The sequence below is a fragment of the Natator depressus genome, chromosome 7 (genome assembly GCF_965152275.1).
Source record: "Natator depressus isolate rNatDep1 chromosome 7, rNatDep2.hap1, whole genome shotgun sequence".
NCBI lineage: Eukaryota > Metazoa > Chordata > Testudines > Cheloniidae > Natator > Natator depressus.
Window position 1 is genome coordinate 23,906,958 of NC_134240.1, and position 20,530 is coordinate 23,927,487.

Sequence of the window (20,530 nt, forward strand, 5' to 3'; positions counted from 1 at the left end):
GGGCTTCTGGGCCGTATGTTATTTTGTCTATGTTAGGCATCAATTTTAATGTAGAGCACGTTTTCCTTCTCATGGAGCTGAGCCCTTTATCCGGAGAGCACAGCAGCAAAAATGGGCTTTCACGGGCCTTCAGGTTTCATCTGATTGGAACGTAAGTGATCTTTAGCTCTCTAAACATTTATGTGTGCACACACGCACAAACACCCCCCTCCACTGTCTTCAATGGCGATAACACACACACACACCCACTCCTATGCAGGCATACACATTCACATCCCCAATGTATGCTCCTACACACACACAATCCTACGCAAACACACACACCTCTGCGCTCACACCTCTGATGGATGCCACACAGACACACAAACGGGTGTGTGCTCCCACTCTCATAGCCAGACCCCTGTGCACACACCCCCTCTCTTCCACGCTCACACACACACACTGAGAGGCTCTTGTGCACACGCACCTGTGGAGTATTTCAGCTGGACCTGCCCATCAATGATTTCCATGGCCAGGAAGTCGTGCTTCTCATTCAGGCGCCCATTGTAGAGCAAGAGGCCGCTGCGCTCCAGGGTGGCGAACCTGACATGGAGAGCAGAGCACAGATCCTGGGTGTTGGCTCACGGGAGTGCGGAGGGAACAGTGCCCCTTAGAGAGTCACAAGGAATTAACTGATCCAGCCGTTCCACCCCCTTTCAGCGGGAACCAGGGACAATACTTTCCAGAGTGTATTTACCCACAGCAATGTGCATTTACTCCGCAGCGGTCAGTGATTTGCAGGAAGACCTGGACACCAGTACAAAAGCACATTCTGGCCGGTGGTTCCAAGTGGTGAATGAACTCCCTGCTAGAAGAGCTCTATACTCACACCAGAACACACACCTGAGGAGGAGGTGTAAGCACAGCATCTTTTCCCTGGGGCACCCTCCAGAGGAAGAGCAGGCTGGGGACAACAGTAGACGGTATTCCAGGGGGAAATGCCCCCTCGAGCAGAATGGGAAATCACAGCAACAGCTGGCACATCTGTTACTCCAGTTAAACTCCTTGATGAAGAGCACTGAGAGGCCCTCTGGTGAGAGAGAGCCTGCCAGGGCCCCATGCAGCTCTACCAGCAGGGCTCCAAAGAGGAGCGGGCGTGTGTGTGTGGGGGGGTGCTGAGTGCAATATCTGGAGAGAACGTTTCCCTGCAAATCCCAGGAGTGAAGGGTTTACAGAGGGCAATGGAAGTATTTCATAGGCCCCGCGGCTGGGCAGGACCAAGGCATTTCAGTGGGGAGGGCTCTGGGCACTTCAGCAATTCACTGGACAGGTGGGCCCAGGGGCCAGCCCATAGTTGGTGGGCCCTAGGCACTTCACAGGGGCCTCTGGATAAATTGACACCCACCCCACCCCGGGGCCCGGTGCTTCGGCAGGGCCCTGCGCTGGAGGGGTCCCAGGTGCTTTGGCAGAGCCCTGGGCACCCATGCCAACCCTCTTGAGGGGAAGTACACTCACGTAGAAGGAAGAGCAGGACTTACGAGAGGGAGAGGGTGAGATGGAACCTCTGGCGCAACCCCCGGAACATGACGAAGGACTTGGGGGGGAAGGAGCGTGTGGAGACTTCACAGTAGGGCTTCTCAAAGCCCCCGGAGGGGCACTGGCATTGGAAGCCGCCATCCGCAGAGTTGGTGCAGGTGCCGCCGTTCCTGCACACGCCAGGGAGGCAGCGCCCCGAGCGGCTGTCCACCTCGCAGTTGTCACCTGTTGGGGAAGAGAATGGAACAAGGGGCTCAGGACACAACCTGGAGCAGAGCTGGGGGGGCTCCCAGCATTGCCCATCCAGACTGTGGCTCCCAGCAGTACGGGATGGAAGTCACTGCCCCCAAGTTGTCTGGACAGGAACCAGCCAGGCTGGAGGCCAGCTGAACAGGTCTCCCTTCCCCATAGCTGCACAAGCATGTGACAGCAGCCCATTGCCACCCCAGTTCCATTCCCCAAGCACCAGGCCCCAGGGTGGGCCTGGGCTGGGGCAGTTTGCCCTTCCCAGGTCCTGTAAAGAATCCCCCTAGCATGAGAGCTGGCCAAATATCCTCCCTGACTGTGAGTCACACGACATTGGGCCCAACAGCCTTGGTGCCAGTTCCCTGCTCCCCAGTGTTGGCCAGTCCTGCCCTGACGCACTGAGAGACCGTGTGTGTGAGACACGCTGCCTGTGGCTCCAGGACAGACATGGCCCAAGGACGGCCAGGGCACTCTGGGTGGGCAGGATTTACCTACCCCTTAGGGTTGTAACTCTGCCCCCTGCGGGAATATGACGGACTTGCAGCTCTGTCTGTTCTCGCTCCTTAGTGGAGGGGCATAATTCACATACCAGGGCGAAACCTAAAGGTCGCCACATGTCCAGGAGGCACCATCTCAGTGGTACCCAGCTCCATCACCTTGAGGCTAAGTGTTTCCCATTGCTAGGCCTGAGGCAGCTGGGCACAGCTGTGGGTGCAAGGTGCACAGACGGAGCTCTGCAGGAGGATTCCCGCCGAGCTAAGAGAGCTCCCTCCAGATCTCAGCAGAGGCACAAGGCAGGTCTTTGCTCCTCACCCTGGCCTCAGAGCTCAGCTGTCACCCAAAGCCTCGTCCCTAAGGAAGAGATGTTTCCCAGCCCTGCCTGCTGCCTCCAGTCCCCGGAGGGGCTTTCCTGCCCCAGATCCAGCAGGCAGCTGCTCCCCAGTTGCACAAGGCTGTCCCTCACCCTTCCTAATCGCCACAGGGGTGAGCCTCTCACTTCCCACAGCTCTGGAATTTGGAGCACTGGCTCTCCAGCCCAATGGGATCACGGAGGTTGCAGGGGGGCCGCTTTGGGGTTTCAGTCCTTCCACCCCTGAGCTGAAATACATCTGCCTTCTGGGCTGCCAATACTGCTGCCAGTGCTAGTTGTAACCCCATAGGCTAGGAGAGGGGAACAGCCTGGAGTGGGATGTGTACTGCTCACCAACAACCCACCTCCCAGCAGCCCTGACAGATGAATCTCCAGACAGTGCCTCCCAGCTCCTGCTTGCATCTGGCCCCCTCGCCCTCAACTGCAGAGGGCCTCTCATAAATCCTCCCTTCTTCCTCTTGTGGGACGGACCTGGTGCCTGGCTGAGACAGGTCAGAGGGTTCCTCCTATGATGAGCCCAGACCCAAGTCATAACCCCCTAACGCAGAGAGTCTCAGGGACTGACACAGCGAACTGGGCCCCATACGTGCCTCACTCCACAGAGTTCATTCAGTGCAAGCACTTCCCTTTGGAGCACGAGTGCAGGGAGTTGACCCGATCCCTGCAGGCACCTGACCCCACTGCACACCTGGCCAGGCTTCGCTGGTGGTTGGACCCAGCAGATCTGATCTTACCCCCTAGTTGGAAGCCACTAGAGATCCTCTCTGCTCCAGGTGAGATGGGCACTTACGGCCTGGAGATTCCCAAAGCTTTCCCCACATCAAAGCCCCTGCTACCACAGGGTCCTACATCCTGGCACTAAGCACTAACAGGTTAGTCTATTGCATAGCAAAGAGGTCCAAGCAGATGGAAATGCTTTGTAAAAGCCAGTAAAACACTGCAAAGGCCTTTCACTCTGCTGCAGCACTCCTCCAGAGCCCAGAGCTCACAGCTATAAGTGAAATGAGTGTGCTGTCCTCAGCCTAGTCCTTAAAGGAGGTTTGTCCACAACCCAGAAGCTACCAGGGGTCTCTGCTCGGAGAGGAGTGGGCCTGGATAAAAGGGAGGTTGCAGGTCAGAAGTGAGGGACATCGGCAGGGCTAGGTCGAGTCCCAAGAATGTAATGAGGGGGAGGCTGCAGGTCTGGGCTGCGATACATGAGTAGAGCTTTGCTGGGACCAGAATTAGAGTATCAGGGATGTCGCAGGTGTGGACTGAGCTTCACTGGCTGCACAGTGTGCGGGCCCACAACTGGAGCAGAAGGGGGTAGTTCAGGCCAGAACTGAGGCGTTGCGAGGAAAGACAGGAATAGCAGGGAAACAAATTGACACAGTCAGATTTTGCTGGCACTGACTGAAGCCATCCCATTTCCTTATTTCAATCTGTTGCTTTGACTGTGGTGTGAGGAGTAAAGGGCACACATTACTGCTCCCATGAAGGGACTAGCAAGGAGATGAAATGGGGTTAGGGCCCCGGAGTAACAGAACCTGGGTTATCCACAGGGAACCCAATCCACAGCCAGGAAACCAGGTAACAGGACCTGGCTTTAGTCCATTAGCCTAATGGACTGGGGTATTCATTATAAGCCACCAATGTAAATGCCATCAGACTAACTTTTTGACAGCAGGCCCAGTAGAAAGGCCAGGGACTGCATACACTCTGGAGAGTGAACTCCTCTCTGTCTTTAGAGGGAACCTCCTTTGGCTTGGAACACTGGATTGGGGCAGCAATCCTGCACTGGTTGGGGAGAAAGGTTGCATGACCTAAAGGGTCTTTTCCCCTGCTTCCTGTGCTGTATGTCGAGGTCTGTCATGCATACGCTGTTAGAGAAGCAAGGTGGGTAAGGTAATGTATTTTATTGGACCAACTTGTGTTGCTGAGAGAGACAAGCTTTTGCACTTACACAAAGCTCGAGAGCTTGTCTCTCTCACCAACAGAAGTCAGACCAATAAAAGATATTACCTCACCTACCTTATCTCCAATATCCACAGGTACAACAGCGAATGCACTGTCGTCATTTGCCTGCATGGCCACAGGGTGGCGCTGCCTGCCACTCAAGGCCATGGCTGGCACTTTAGCAGGGCCCTAAGGTCATACTTGCACCATCATTCAGCAAGCTGAACTCTTTGCCAGGGTCACTGAGGCAGGAAATGTCAGTTCCACTAGGGTTTCTCTCTGTTACCCGTGGCTGCGGAGAGGGAATGGAGAACCATAGGATTCCAGGGTTAGAAGGGACGAGTCCCTCTCTATTTCAATACTCATTAGCTACCGGAGCATACGGGCTTTATGGCATGGCTGAGAACACCTTCAAACTCGTAATTACTGAGGCTCTTACTGCACATGTAGCCCTGTAGACCGGAGTTCACAAGCTTGCTCAGGTCACCAATGCAAAGAGTCCTGCTCTCTCAGCCTCACTGCATACGAAAACCAGCTCACAATTCTGACAGAACTGGAAGTCTCTGCCCAAGGGAGGCTGGAAGGGGCCCCTGCTGCATGAGGGGGCTGGATCTGTGGGTCAGTACTGTGAGGCATCAGCAGAGCCATATGGGGAGAGCCAAGGGCTGGACTAGTAGGGGATGAGGTGCATCAGCCGAGCAGTAGTGGGATGCTTCAGTAGCTCCTGCCCACCCTTTCCTGACAGTACTCAGCGCTCCAGTCCCTCGGTTTCACATGCATTCATTTCATCAGTTCCACTAAGAAGAAACCCTCATGGCTGTGCCCTGCAGCATTGCTAGTGGAGCATCTCACCGGCACGCACGCAGTATAACATAGCTAATGGAGGAAGCTGGGTCTCCTTTCTTCAACAGGAAACTTCTTTCATAGAATATCAGGATTGGAAGGGACCTCAGGAGGTCATCTAGTCCAACCCCCTGCTCAAAGCAGGACCAATCCCCAATTTTTGCCCCAAATGGCCCCCTCAAGGATTGAACTCACAACCCTGGGTTTAGCAGGCCAATGCTCAAACCACTGAGCTATCGCTCCGGACCCTGGGATGGTGAAGGTTGACAGGCTCCCTTTGTCCATAGGGAAAACACCCTGTAATCCCCAGAGTGCTGCCCTAGGACAGCTCCAGCGAAGGTCTCTGAATACGTTGGCCCACACCTCCAAAGATATTTAGGCTCTTCACTTCCACTGACGTCAGTGGGAGTTCGGACCCTAACCGCGTGGGAGGAGCTGTGCCTGTGACCCTACTGGTGCAGGGTGCCAGGTTGGAGAGCACCAGCTTTATCTACCCACCGAGTGGGCATAGGCCAGGCAGTGGTAGGGCAGGCTTCCCTCCCATGCTGCCCTGCCTGTGTGCCTCAGCCCTGCCCTGGAGGGACTCTGTCCCCAAGAGGTGAGGAGTTTACTCTCCATGGCCTCTCTGGTATGAGCTTCCCCACAGGGGGTGATTAGCACTGACCTGTGTGATCCTGTAGGAACCAGACTGGCACCGCACACTCAATTCACATAGGCCGTGGCCACAATTACAGCTACGGCTGGCCTGGAACCTGATGGAGCTGGTAGCCTGCAGGTGAAGGGCCCTGTCTCTTTCCTCCAGCCCCTGGAACAGCCAGGCCCAAAGACCTGAGCCCCCCCTTGGAAGGGGAGCACTGGACGCGGAAGGTGCTATGTCTAGTTCCCCGCCCCCAAGCCAGCCACCGCCCCTTTCAGCCGGGTTATATTTGTAATGACGCCACACCACACGGTATCTGGAAACGTCTGTCCCTGCACTGTGCCTCTGCTCAGGACGAACCTCCCAGCCTTTCCAGAGGGGTGGAGCCAGACACCACATGCCCCTTGGGAATCCCCACATCCTGGTATCTGCAGTCTAAGCCCCCACAGCTGCAAACTGCAAACCGGGTCGGAGCCCTCTTCGCCACCCTGCTGCGAGGACGGGGGATTCCCACACACACCTGCCCTGCCTGCTATAGGTTTGCAGCATCAGCCCCCTGTTCTCTCTTCCCCCGCCCTGTGTTTCCCTTTTACCACAGATCAAGGCTGATCCATGCAGCTATCAAAGGGGGAGTTCCTGTCACTTTAAATCTGGGAACAGGCAGCCATGCACCCAAGGGAACCAGAGACATTTTTCATTGTCTCTGAAATGAAAGCACCCTCCCTCCCTTTGATGGGATCAGTAATGTATTCCTCTGAGCCGGCACTGTGGGAGGAGGGGGGTTGGAAGGAAGGAAGCAGCAGCAGCCATGTTTTATTCATCCCAACTGGAGGGCTGGGAACTCCTCACCCTCCTCCCCTCTTCCTCAAGTGGTCACAGGCTCCAGAGCTCCTCAGAGCCCAGGGCTTGCAGTCCTGGACTCTCTACTCTCCCCTCTTGGTCTGTCTCTCCTCTGTGGTATCTACTACACTGGCCCTTCCCCCACACAACAGCAAGTGTCCCCCACACCCACCCAGGGCTGCCTCTGGAGTACCGCCCCATACCTGTCTCATCTCCAGGGAACTCAGGTGCAACAGCGATTCACTTCCCTCCCAACACTAGCCCACCCTCTTTGTGCTGAAGGAGCACAACCAGGGCCATCCCCAGAATGCGTTTCTGGGTGCTGACGTTCAGCCTAGGATTAGCCTGGGCCCATCGCACAGGCCTCCCCTGGTGACACATATTGGCACAAATCAAACAGCCCTCGAATGGGATAGGGCTACATCATATTGGCGACATGCTGTGGGGCAAGCAGCCTGATTCTAGTGAGCACAGAAACCCAGGGCCACCCCAGCATCCTTCCCAGTGCACAGCGATCCAGGAGAGTCCCCAACTCATTACTCCGAGGGAATCAGCATGCAGGGAGCCCTCAGCCCGCCAGGCCCCAGTGTCTCCACACAGCCCAGCTCTAGGTAAGGCCTGGCCTGGACTCTGTGCTGTTACCCCACGACGCGTTAGAGGCTGCTGTTGCTAGGTCATTGGGGCCATTAAAGCTCACAGGGTCAGGACAAAAGCAAACCAATGTGGGGAGCACAGAACCCAGTGGAAGGCCGAGGTCCTGGAAAGACCTGGAGGGACTCCTATCCAGATGGGTGTGTAACCAGGCTGGAGACACGCTCCTGGGAAGGAAAGGGAGAGAGCAATGGGCCACGGACAGCCCATGAGAACCCTGTGCATGAGGGAGAAGGAACAGAGCTAGGAGTAGGAGAGGGCGAGTCCTGGGCACTGGCCTGGCCCTGCTCACATCCAAAGGCCCAATCTGCAACAGTTTCTGGCTGCTGCACACACCCTGGCAGGGCAATGCACCCTGTGTGCACACAGGTGCTGGCTGGCCCAGGCTACCGGCCAGGCCCTCCCAGCAGGCTGACACTCCCTCTCCCTACTCGCCGGCTGAGCTATGCTTGCCCATGGCGATCAGCCCTGACAAGGCTTTGACCAGCCCAGGGGATGATGCTCAGAGCTGGGCTCAGGAGACAGAGCAGGCGATAGGGGTTGGGAAATGAGGTGATGAGGGCCATGGAAGCACTTAGACAAGCAGACGGACAGAGAGAACCTGGGACGGGGGTGAGGGGGAAGCTGCCTCTTCCCATTTTGTCTCCTTGGGGCTTCCGGAGCCAAGCAGGGAACCACCCGGCACTAGGTCCTGTTACCTGCCCGGCTGCTTGTGGGGGATGGGGAGATGGCGGGAAGTGACAGAGAAACGAGCTCATTAACCCCTCTGCTAATGTCTGTTCACACTTTAAATGCTGGGGGTTAATTACTATTGACTTTGCTTATCTCACCAGTAACCACAATGCAGGAGCTGCTCACAACCCTGCCATCTGCTACCCCCCATCCCCCACAGCAATTCTTCCCAGCTGAGGGGAGCCACAGGCCTGGGAGCCAGCCAATGAGATCCTCACTCCACCAGCAGCCACAGGCTCCCTTTCCACTTCTCCATGCAGCAAGCACAGGGCTAGTTTAGGAGGCCAACACCTCTGCTAGTCCAGTCCTTGCACCTCTTCCCATGTCCCTCAGTCCTGACCAAGAGCACCCCTGTCTACTGCAGTCCTAGTATCCCCATACAGCTCTGCAAGGCCCCTCACTCCTGACCTGCAGCACCTCGACTCTTCCAGACCTGGCCCAGCTCACCACAGCTCTGCCAGTGCTCCCCAGTCCCGGTCACACTCCTGCAGTGCGAACTGTTCCTCATGCTCCTGGGGGCTGGCACTGGGGTACAGATTCACATTTCAGCCCAGCAGCCTCTACACCCTTATTAGAATCTCCTTCCCTGATGGACAGCACGACTCAACCTCTCCATTCCTTCCCAAGCAGCTGGGGTGCTGGCAATTCTGGAGTGATGCTCGGTCTCCACATTTCCCCCTGTGGAATATGCCATGAACCAGCCAGCCTTACTTCCCCTCCTAAGAATGACTCCCTCCCTGCCCTCCCACCTGCTGGGGGAAGGGACCTAAATGCACTGAGTGGCTCTGCCAGATGCCGATAAACTGACTGGCTGGGGGGGATGCGCCGGAAGCTGAGCGATAGATCTGGGCATCTCTGCCAGCAGCACTGTGTGACCATCACAGGCTGGAGCCCCCATCACAAGTGTCCCGACTGCTGTCTCAGTGCACCCTGCAGCAATGGCTCAGAGGAGCAGGCTCCTTATCAGTTTGATTTCCGCAAGTGAAATGAAACTTTCTGACTTGTCAGGGACAAGAGGCTGCTGAGGAAGGAAAGCTCCAGCCACTGCAGAGCTGAGGGTGGATTCCACGTGTGGGAGGCACCTGAGTGTCATGTCTGCCAGCCTGGAACATCTGTGGCATTGCAGCCATGAGCAACTGGGAGGATGAGCAGAAACAGCTGCCTCTTTCCTCCCTATCCCATGGACATTCCCCAGCCCCTGGGAAAGCGATTGAGAGAAGAGGAGAGAGTCCCCTCTCCGTGGGGTAACCCTGAAATCCCCACTTCCCGACATACCAGGCTAGGACAAGGCATTTTGCTTTAGTCAAAGGGTTTCAGCCTTGTTACAAACAGCTCCATAGAGCTGGGAGCTCCCTTGGCATTGATTCCCTTGTCAGGGCTGGTGCCTGGCATAGGGCCACGGCATTTTGTACCTGGTGCCTCCCGTCCTGGTTAAACCAGCAAAACACAAGCCAGGAGACATTTACAGACTCAAAGCAGCAGAATCCACTAAGTCTGCAGCACTAGCCGCTGATTGCTCAGGAGCGAGGGGGATGGGAAGGACCCAGGAGACTGCTTTACAGAGCGAAGAACCAGGATTACTGCTGCTGGAAAGGTGTGTGGCAAAGACAGGTAAGAAAGCAGGTCTCTTTATCCTGGGATAGCAGAGACCCTCTTCCCCACTGATGGCCAGGCCTGGCAGAGCCGTGCCCACAACACAGCGTGCCCCTCCCCCTCAGCAGGGATCAGGCACTTACCTGTGAAGTGCTGGTGGCAGATGCAGGTGTAGCCACCCTCCCTGCGGGTGCAGATGCCCCCATTATGGCAGGGGTTGGAGTAGCACAGGTTGATCTCGGTTTCACAGTAGTCCCCAGTGAAGCCCTGGGGGCAGCGGCAGCGCAAGCCTGTGATGGGGTGGATGGGCCGGAAGAGGGTGGATGGGGAGGCGATGAAGGGGGCCGAGCTGTCGAACTTGAGCACGGAGATGCACTTCATGTAGTTCTGGCATGGCTCCCGCAGGCAGACGTTGTCATCGAAGGGCAGCACCTCCAGCATGGAGACAGAGGTCAGAGTCATGCGCTTCATGTACAACTGCTCCTGAAGCTCCTCTGAGCTGAAGAAGTGGCCGCCCCGGGGAGCCAGCGCTGAGAAGCTGACGTTCAGCACCGAGCCACCCACATCCGTGTCGTTCTGGATGTTGAAGATGAAGACATCCTCCTTGGGTGTGGCCAACACAGTGGCCACGCCCTCCAGGAAGCTGGTGAGCAGCGGCGAGAGGAAGCGTTCCTGCCACATGTTCTCCAGCCGCACTGTGATGCTGTTGGCCAGCATGTCCTCTGTGATGACGATGACACGCAGGACGCACTGGGCTGTCACGCTGTGGATCCCATCTGCAGAAGAGACGAGGGAAACATTAGAGCACGGCAGCAGTTTGACTGGGAGATGAGGGCATGAGTGGGATAGAGCTCTGAGTAGGGTCCTACCAAATTCATAGTCATGAAAAACATGTCATGGACTGTGAAATCTGGACTCCCCCATGAAATCTGGTCTTTTGTGTGCTTTTACCCTATACTATACAGATTTCATAGGGGGAGACCAGTGTTTCTCAAATTGGGGGTCCTGACCTAAAAGGGAGTCGCAGGGGGATCACAAAGTTATTTTAGGGGGGTTGCAGTATTGCTACCCTTACTTCTGCACTGCCCTCAGAGCTGGGCAGCCAGAGGGCGGCAACTGTTGGCCGGGTGCACAGCTCTGAAGGCAGCAGCGCAGAAGTAAGGGTGGCAATACCATACCACAAAAGTGGCAAAGAGTCTTGTGGCACCTTATAGACTAACAGATGTTTTGGTGCATAAGCTTTCGTGAGTGAATGCCCACTTCATCGGATGACATGCATCCGACAAAGTGGGCATTCACCCATGAAAGCTTATGCTCCAATACATCTGTTAGTCTATAAGGTGCCACAGGACTCTTTGCCGCTTTTACAGATCCAGACTAACACAGCTACCCCTCTGACACTAAATACCATACCATGTCACCCTTACTTCTGCACTGCTGCTGGTGGTGGCTCTGTCTTCAGAGCTGGGCTCCCGGCCAGCAGCTGCCGTTCTCCAGCTGCCCAGCTCTCAAGGCAGAGCCACCAGCAGCAGCAGCAGCAGCGCAGAAGTAAGGATAGCAGGACTGCAACCCCCCTCCCACCCCCAGCTCCTTTTTGGGTCAGGACCCCTACAATTATAACACCGTGAAATTTCAGATTTAAGTAGCTGAAATCATGAAATTTGTGATTTTTAAAATCCTATGACCGTGACATTGACCGAAATGGACCAAGAATTTGGTAGGGCCCTATCCATGAGTACCCGGAGCTCCACAGATCCCACTCCAAGCTTGGCCTAAACCCCATGGCCAGGCCTAATTTCTGTGGCTACTCCAGCACCCAGAGAGAAGTCTCTGCAACAACTTTTGATACATTGAATAGTGGAGGGTGTCACTGTGTTCAGTGTGAACAACCCACTTAGCACAGCCCTTCCCACACTGGTATTTAACTGGATATTGATTATCCTGTTTGTTACACTACCTCTGCATGTACAATTCTCAGTGTGCCACCGACCGGTGTATTAACAACACACCACAACCACCACAGAAGCTGTCAGAGGGAAGCTGAGTCTCTGGCAGTTGAGTAGGGCAGCGTGGGTTGCGGCCTCAGGATGTTACTTTTGAAATGATTGACAGTAAAATAGTCAGCAATGGTGCCATTTAAACTGTCATCATTAAGTTTGAGAATTAACTCTCCACTGAGAGTCAGAGGGCACTTCCACTACAGAGTTACTGTTTCAGGCACTCTGCAGACTCAGGCAGACATTCCTGCACTGATTACGTTCAGGTCACATTTGGAAAGCTTCCCTTGCTACCATGAGGCTAGATTTTTTTCTTTTTTAAATGATAGCTGAGATTCTGGAGCATGATTCTGTGCCACCACTTAATACATGGAATCAAAGAATACATGAGGCCCATATATATATGTCACAGAGTCCCTGGGCGATGCTGTGGAACTGCTCCCCATGAAGCCAGTCAGGACTCTGGGGCAGTCTCCTTTCTGTGAGCAGCCTATCTTCAGGACACACAGCTCACACAGCTTCCACCTTCCTGGGTCTGACTTCGGAGCATTCAGCATCCTCTGCCCCTCCGTGTGCTTCCCACAGCGAGTGCACCCAGGCGGGCTCCTGGGGAAGCCAGAGGGTCCTGCACCCCAACTTCGCAGTCAGACGTGACTCTCAGCCAGCAGTAAAACAGAAGTTTATTAGACGACAGGAACATGGTCTAAAACAGAGCTTGCAGGTGCAGAGAACAGGACCCCTCAGCTGGGTCCATTTTGGGGAGCAGTGAGCCAGACAACCACATCTGCACTTCACTCCATGTCCCAGCCAGCCTCAAACTGAAAACTCCCTCCAGCCCCTCCTCCCCTGGGCTTTGTTCCTTTCCCGGGCCAGGAGGTCACCTGATTCCTTTGTTCTCCAGCCCTTTAGCTCTCACCTTGCAGGGGGGAAGGGCCCAGGCCATCAGTTGCCAGGAAGCAGGGTGTCGGCCATTCTCTGTGTCCAGACTCCTGCACACACCTTCCCTCTAGGGCTCTGCAGTGATCATACACCCTTACCCCACCACCTAGATACTTAAGAACTGCCTAGGGGAAACTGAGGCACCCCCACACTATTCAGAGGAAACATTAAGAACAGTCCCGCTTCGTCACAATATAAACAACGTATGCACCAGAGGCAACCTGAATGCATGCCTGCTGTGCTCAGCACACACTGGACCTGGGCAGAGTCTGCCACTAAGCTTCTGTTTGATTTGGATGTTTGCACACTTGGGAGCAAATTGGGTGCTCAGAAAAGTGAGCAAGCAATAGTGCTGGCTAGCCATGGGCACAGCTGGGGGAGGGTCTGAGGAGTAAGCAAGCACTGGGGTGGCAGGAGCTAAGAGCAGATAACAGGGTTTCAATGTGTTTTGGCTACTAGTATTCTGACAATTAATTCTGTCTGCTTTTCCCTCCCCCCTTCCCTCCCCATCCCCTTCCTCTCTTCTGGGTCTCAAAGGCTCTATGCCTGTCTCACTGCTTCCTTCCTCCTCCTCCTCTGCTCCCCATCTCACTCTGCTCTTCCTTCCTTCCCCAACTTGAATTGTTTTATTCTCTTTTATCTTTATCTTTCTTGCAAACAAACTCCAGCCCCTGGGATCCTGTTCCATGCACAGTTCTGTGCACATCCATGGAGCATGCTGAGCTGGCTGCCCCTTCCCCCTGGGGTCCAGGCTACTAGCAGCTAACACTCAGCATCCCCATGACTTCAGATTCAGAGCCATCAGCTCACCAAATGCTCAGGGGCTAGCCTGCCTCCTCTGGAATGACAGTAGAGAGGGACCCTTCCTCTAAGCCGCAGATCTCAGTGAGCTACATGCAATCAAGGCAATGGGCTGCGTGGGACTCCCTTCAAAGGCCAGCAGGGATGGCGCGGAGTCTCCCTGGCAGTGAGAGACTGTCCCCCTCTACCCCCAGGGCCTACCTGCATGGCAATGCAGACAGGAGAACATAAGGCCACAAGGCAGGCTCTTACTGTTACTACTAATACTGTTCCTACTCCATTGTTATTAACTGGTTTCTACAGGGCATTTCAAAGCTTCAACTATTTCACAGAATTCAATTCATGTGGGGATCACTTTCCACACAGTGTGCATTCTGAGCTGGCTGCCTCTTCCCCCTGGTGCCCAGGCTGCTGCTGGCAGCCGACACAGAGCTTCCCTCGACTTTAGACTCGGCATCACTCCACTTTCCCTACCACTAAAACGCATCTAGCTTTGGGTGGAATGCAGCAGCACTTCCCAGCAACACCACACAAGAGTTTAGCACAGGAAGGGCTTAGAACTTAGGTACTATGGTGATGAGCAGGAAGGTAGGTAGATAGGGCCAAGTTAGGGTTTAGCCATAGAATGGAAGAATATAATTACCCAGTTGGGGTTTTGTCAGGACAATGAGACTAACACCCTGAATCTTGCAAAAATGCCATGGGTTCTTTATTCATCAGGAGCGCCCTGGGCTATAGTTTTCCATCCTGCTAACTACCCTACCCTGTATTAAGCCTGCTGGTCCCTGGTATGGCTGTTTTTAACCTTTCCTGATCTAACTAGGGAAAAGTAGGTTTCTGTTATGTCTACACTAGCACTTTTGTCAGTACAATTGCTATTGCTCAGGGGTGTGAAAAAACACCCCTCTGAGTGACATAAGTGCCACCAACAGAAATGCTCTCCCCTCCGACATAGCTACCGCCGCTCGTTGGGGGTGGTTTAATGATGTCGATTAGTGGCTTTGTCAGGAAATATTCCAATGCCCCATTTGATCACAAGTCCAGCCCACTCACACCCCACACCCACCGAGGGGCCCATCCCTTTCCTCCTTCAAATCTTTTCCTGGAAGATGCTTCTTCCCACAACCCCTGCTCCCTTCAGGCCCCGCTCATTAGTGATGTCAGCTGAGTTACACTGTGGATGAATCTGACCCTTCTTCTCTTCATGAGTAACCCCCACATCTTCCTGCCCCTTGTGCATTTTTCTCTTCTTGAGCCCAGAAGCTCTTCAGGCAGGGCATGTGCTCTGCTGATGCTCAGCGAGGCAGTGAGGAAATTTACAATGCTATAGGAATGTTTTATAATAATCATAGGAAAACTTGCAATTCACCATCTCATGGAACAATCCGTCTTCAGACTTACTAGACAGCGGCGCTGGTGCCATTTGGCACTTACGCTACACACGTACAAGGTGCTATTCCTCACTTGCCTCCTCCCTGGGCGGCTGTGGTTTGACCTTCTCCTCTGGGCAGCGACAAGCTGCATGCGGGTATCAGATTCAGCACCATATGCAACACAGATTCTGGGAAACTCCGGATTTAAAAACAAACCTTCTTCAGCAACAAGACTGGCCCATGTGAGCCAATATTCACACCAGCGTCAGTGTTTAGAACGGCTGCAGCAACTCATGCCAAAGCAGCACCTCGCTGGACCAGGGGAGGTGACTTGCACCTGAAACCAAGCTCAGCCACCCTGCCTCCGACCCCAATATCCCTTAAAAGTGCTAACACATGAAGGGGGCTGGGAAACGGATGGAGCTGGTCCCCTGTAGCCACACAAAAGGCCTGAAGGCTTCAGAACCAGTGTCCTTCCCTCTGATCTCCTCCCTTTCCGCTTCCTGAGCCAGTGTGATCATCTCTGCAAAGCACCACTTGAAAGAGCCTTGATCAGTTTCCTGAAAGGGGCATTACTCTTCCCCTGTCTGCTGCAGAAAGATTGGGCCTGGCGTCTGACAGGAAAATGGATCCCCCAGGAATGGCCTCGCACATTCCCTTTCACAGGAACACAGGGCATCTTTAATCCACACTATTGTTAACATTTTTGTGCCAAGTTCAAGGAATATCTTGAGGCTCGGGACTCAGCACACACAAGGGAGGGGAGCTCTGATTTATGACATAGCTTAGGGTTCAAAGGGAACATTTATCTCAGCAGGAAAAGGGAAGACATGCGAGTGGATTTATGGGGGCTGTGCCACTGTGACTAGGACAACTTACATGGTCTGGGAGGGAACCCCACCTTCTGCAACTGCTTCCCCTCCTCCCACTCACCCTTCTGTGGACCACCAGGAAGCTCTTGCAGCACTGGGGAGCCCCACGCACTGTCAGACCCTTTTCTTAACCTTCCTTCCATGCCCTGGAGAGCCCCTACAGCAACTGGGGGAGCACGTTCTGATAGTGCCTTTGGACCTTTCAGAGGAGCTAAATCAGCAATGGGCACCTGCAGGCCAATATCCTAAACTCGAGAAGCTGCAGGTCCCTCAGGACACTCCTCTGAAGGTCCCTCTTCCAAGAGTTACCATTTGTGGAGGGTGTTAGTATATCAGTGCCTAGCAAATGCTAGAGCCCAGATAGAGGGGGACACAGAACCATCCCAGAACTGATGCAAACGGACTCAGGGCTCTGGGAGGTCTCTGGGTGGTCCTGCTGGAATGCACCCCCCCCCAAGCAATGACATCCTTATCAATCCCCCAGCTGTGCTAAGAAGTCATGGACTATGCATCAGTGACTGACCTCTCCTTGGAGGTTTCAGTGTTGCTGGCACGATGATCTGTCTGAGCTCACACAAACAGCAGCCTCCTAGACCTGCCCATCAACCCAATTCTGCCAGGCCTCACGGCCCTGTCTTCTACAGTGCACTGATGCATTCAAGCTGAACTCACAGCAGCCTGTTCCCCAGACTGGTGCAGCCACCCGCCCTGCTTTTTCCCAGATACTCCCGATTCCCAGGGGATGCTACTGTTTGCAGCATCATTAGTTTGTGCCCCCAAAGGATTGTGGCCCAGCCCAACAACCTCAGCTCCCCTCACCACACACAATCACACAGCTGAGATGCAGGGACTTTCTCCTGCATAGCCAACCTGCTAGAGACACAGGACTCAGTTTCTCTGCACACAGCTTCCTGCTGTGTCACTACCCCTAGAGCTGTGGCAGGGCCTGGAGGAGAGGGGAGCTCTACCTTTTCCCTGAGGGCTCCTTCCTAGCCTTTCCCTCTTCTGTGTCCCATGCACAATAGTAGGGCCTGTGATAGCAGCAGTCCCAGGACAACGTGATTGTGATGGAATGGTTCTCTCCAGCAAAAGAGCTTCCGGAGAATAAGAAGTCAAGTCATTACGCTCTGGCCCATACATCTCCGCCCTCTTTGTGCTTTTATTTATACACCTTTCATATTTTATCCTGCAGCTGAAAACTGAAAGATGAGTTCGCAGCTACTCTGCCTATCTATAACCCATGCTGCCTGCTCCTCTCGGCTATAACAGAGCACCTCTGGATCCTCAGCCAGTGTAACTGCTCCATTTGCAGGACACCACACCAAAGGCGAGATGTGGCCCGCATGCAACAGTCAGAATGGCTCCTACCATTTCCAAGGGGGGAACTGCCTTAATTACTAGTGTAAGTGCACAGAGCTTTTTAACTCACATTAATAATCTCTTTTCCACCCTCCAAATGCTCCTGCTCAGCGAAGCATCATTGTGTTCTCAGTGGAAGGTTTGGGGGGGACCCAAAAGGCCTTCTGGTCTCCCCCACATTGTTCATGTCATGGCCTTGTGAAAGGGAGAGCCAGGGTCACGGGCAGTTCTTGGTGCAGACAGAGCCATTGTATCCTAGGGACAGCACAGCAGGAAGATATTATCAGCACCTCGCTCCGTGTCTGTGCTGCCAGCCCTGGCGAATGGGAGATAATTGCATTTGCTATCTCCTGCAGCACTGACATAACCTGGGCTTCCATGCATTACATACAACCAATGGGCATTGTTGCTGGGATGCGCAAGAGGGCTGACACTCCATTAGACAGCTGCAGTCAGATCTTACTGCACTCACAAGTGAAATGAGTTTGGGGGACTCAGTCCAATCCCTGTTAAAGGCTCCAAATCACAGAGCCCAGCACAATCTGTCACAAACGGCCACATCGGAGGTTGTGATTGTAGGTTTGTCGGCAGCACTGGGAGCTGCAAACCCTCCTGAGCTCTAACTGGAAGCTCAGTCTCAGGAGATGAAGGGCCAACGTATCTAAGTACCAAGCTCCCCATTTCACTGCAACACTCCTCCAGCCCCCTCCAGGCCCACTCTGCCTCTGAGCTGCCTGTGCAACTTGTCTGTATTGTTTCGCTCTCTCCAGGGCTGCTGCGCCGAGACGCCAGCTCTTTGATTTCCTCAGCCCCGTTTGAAGTTCAGCGCTTGGGAGGATTTAAAGATTGAAATTTCTCCCTTTTCTCTCTCTCACTCTCAAAGGTGACTGCTTTTCTGCAACCCTGAAAATTCCGGTGGAAGCCTCCCTCACAGACTGGAGCTCTGGAGATAAGATTCAAACAGGGCTGAGAAAGACGGGGGGTAATGGGGTGGTGGTGGGGGGAGAAGCACCATAGCAATCACCTAGGAGCTAATCTCCTGGTGCATGGCTTGGGGGCTTGCTTTTCATTTTAAATCCAACTCGTTACATTTCATGTGGAATTGAGGCAGAAAATCTCCCCTGAGTTCTCCTTGTGAAGCCCCCACTGCTGACTCCATCTGACACAGAGGAGGTGGCGGTGGGGATAATGGAGGGAACCATCGCCATCTGCCCAGTATGAATAGAGGTTAACACAGGCTGGCATAGGCCAGAAAACAACTCGGGCTCCAACCACTACCAATAGGATGCTTTTTACCTGCTTAGGTCTCAGGGAGAGAGGCAACGTGATCTAACCAAGAGCCCTCCATTTGGGTGTCCTGAATGTGTGCTCTCCTCCTGCTTGTTGGGTGGACTTGGAATCCCAGACAAGAATGCGCTGACAAGAAGTTGTCAGAATTGGATGACTGTTTGGTGGCCCCTGGGTGAAATGGATTTGGGGACTGGTGGACAGGTATCTGAGTCACAAAGGCCACATCTGTCAGAGAAATCAAAGACTGGCTAGGCCTTGGAGCATAAACTCTGCTTTGATCATTACAGGGCGTCTTTCTGTTGGCAGAAGGTGGTGGGTGGGAAGCCTCCCCCACCGCTGCTTTGCTCTGTAGGAGAGAGGCCTTCAGTCCACAGGACCATCAGTCTAGCTTGGAAATCTAGACCTCAGAAGTTAGAGGAATGGTCAAGGGCTGTGAAACACCCAAATGCCAGCTCTTCCTCTCCTTTGGGGTAAACTGAGCACCACCCACTCTACAGTGAGTGAGTCTTTTCATACCAGACCCTAAAAGCTGAGCTCCCCTTTGTCCTGTACGGACAAGACAGATCCCTGGGAACTTTTAGAAGAACTGAAATTTGCCCCATATCTCTTCCCTGCAGGTGCTGGATGTTGACTGCTTCCTCCCCACCCCAAACGTGGTGGTTGTGCCATTTCAGGGGTACTTAGGGTAGTGAGGTGGTGAGGCACTCTAGCAGGCTGCCTTCTCTACCCTTTGGACCACCACAAACAGGCTGCATGCTTTTGAGTTTATAGACACCAGTGCTTTTCATTAGGTCCCCTCCACCAGTACAGCCCTGTGCAACAACATACAATTAGAAGTACACGTCCTCTCAGTCCACCCTGGGGAGAGGGAGGGCAAGATCATACCCTGCTGTATTTCCTTACCCATCCTTCCTGTGCTTTAACTGTTCCCAGCTGACAGGCTGATTGCTCTCATTAGCTCATCAGCCTGCTGCCTAATTAAGTCATTGAGCACCCAGCCTCCCCAATTAAATCCATTCCCTGAGGGAAGTAGCTAGTATGTTGGCTTAGGGGACATCTACGCTGAAAAAAAATACCGTGCAGCCGTGAGTCTCAGAGCCCGGGGCAACTAACTCAGGCTCCTAGGGCTCATGGTCTAGCAGGGTAGGCATTCATGCTCATGCTGGAGCCTGGGCTCTGGAACCTGGCGAGGGGGAGGGTCTCAGAGCCTGGGTTCCAGCCTGAGTGGGAATGTCTACGCTGCTGCTTTTAGCCCTGTAGCACGAGCCCAAGTCAGTTGACCTGGGCTCCGAGACTTGCTGCTGCAGGGTTATTTTGCAGTGTAGCCATACCCTGGGTTCTAGGCTCCTAGCACTCTGTCACAGGCACGTGGGGATGCATGGTGCCAGGCAGAGGGGAAATGTTAAATGGGATTTTTTACAAGCCCTAGATATGAAGGTCTCCAAATAAACAGCAGCCCTTTGGCCCTTTCTGCTCAGCTTCGTCAATGAGCTTTTCAGGGAGGTTGCTGCTCTAGCACTGATTTTGAAATCCCCTATAGTACCCTTATCAGAATCAGGAGGGGCTGGGGTCCCAGCATGGCAGCCTCTTTGTCCACGTGAGAGGGAGGTTGTTAGGACCTTGCATTGCAGCCCACTGTCTGGAGGAAGGGAGGGGATTTGAGACTGTGCACTGCAGGCCCGTTGCCTCCTCTTTCCTTGTCCATTTTCTTTTCCAGTAATTGCAAGTACAATGTGTGTGTTTGGTTGGTTCCGTCCCAGTTGGCTCCCACCCATAGACAGAGGAGCACCCTTCACTATGCTCACACGGTGTTCGGTGCCAATCAATAGGCAGGGGGCGTGTACCTGATTTATAGCTGTTAGAGCTTAGCTGACGTGGGTCTGAGTTCTGGGTCAGACAGGAGAATGACTGGCAGCAGAACCTCTGAGCAGTGAGAAGGTGACATGCTGGACTGGAGGCAGGGGGCTGGGTGTCTTGGCTTTGGCCTTGGCCTTGTCTGCCCTGAGGCTGGGAAGCACAATTAGCACCTGTCTAGA

The 20,530-nt window shown here is 54.0% G+C and overlaps 1 protein-coding gene across 3 annotated transcripts in view; it reads right to left on the reverse strand.

Annotated features, from left to right (window-relative positions):
* The window catches only part of CELSR3 (cadherin EGF LAG seven-pass G-type receptor 3), a 66,527-nt gene that overhangs the window by 34,935 nt on the left and 11,062 nt on the right, over window positions 1-20,530 (reverse strand). For all 3 annotated transcript variants that reach the window (XM_074957674.1, XM_074957673.1, XM_074957672.1), the window contains exons 2-4: window positions 10,007-10,639; window positions 1,518-1,740; window positions 467-582 (exon numbers count right to left, since the gene is read on the reverse strand). In XM_074957674.1, the coding sequence (XP_074813775.1) occupies window positions 467-582; window positions 1,518-1,740; window positions 10,007-10,639 (972 nt within the window). The remainder of the gene's footprint in view (window positions 1-466; window positions 583-1,517; window positions 1,741-10,006; window positions 10,640-20,530) is intronic.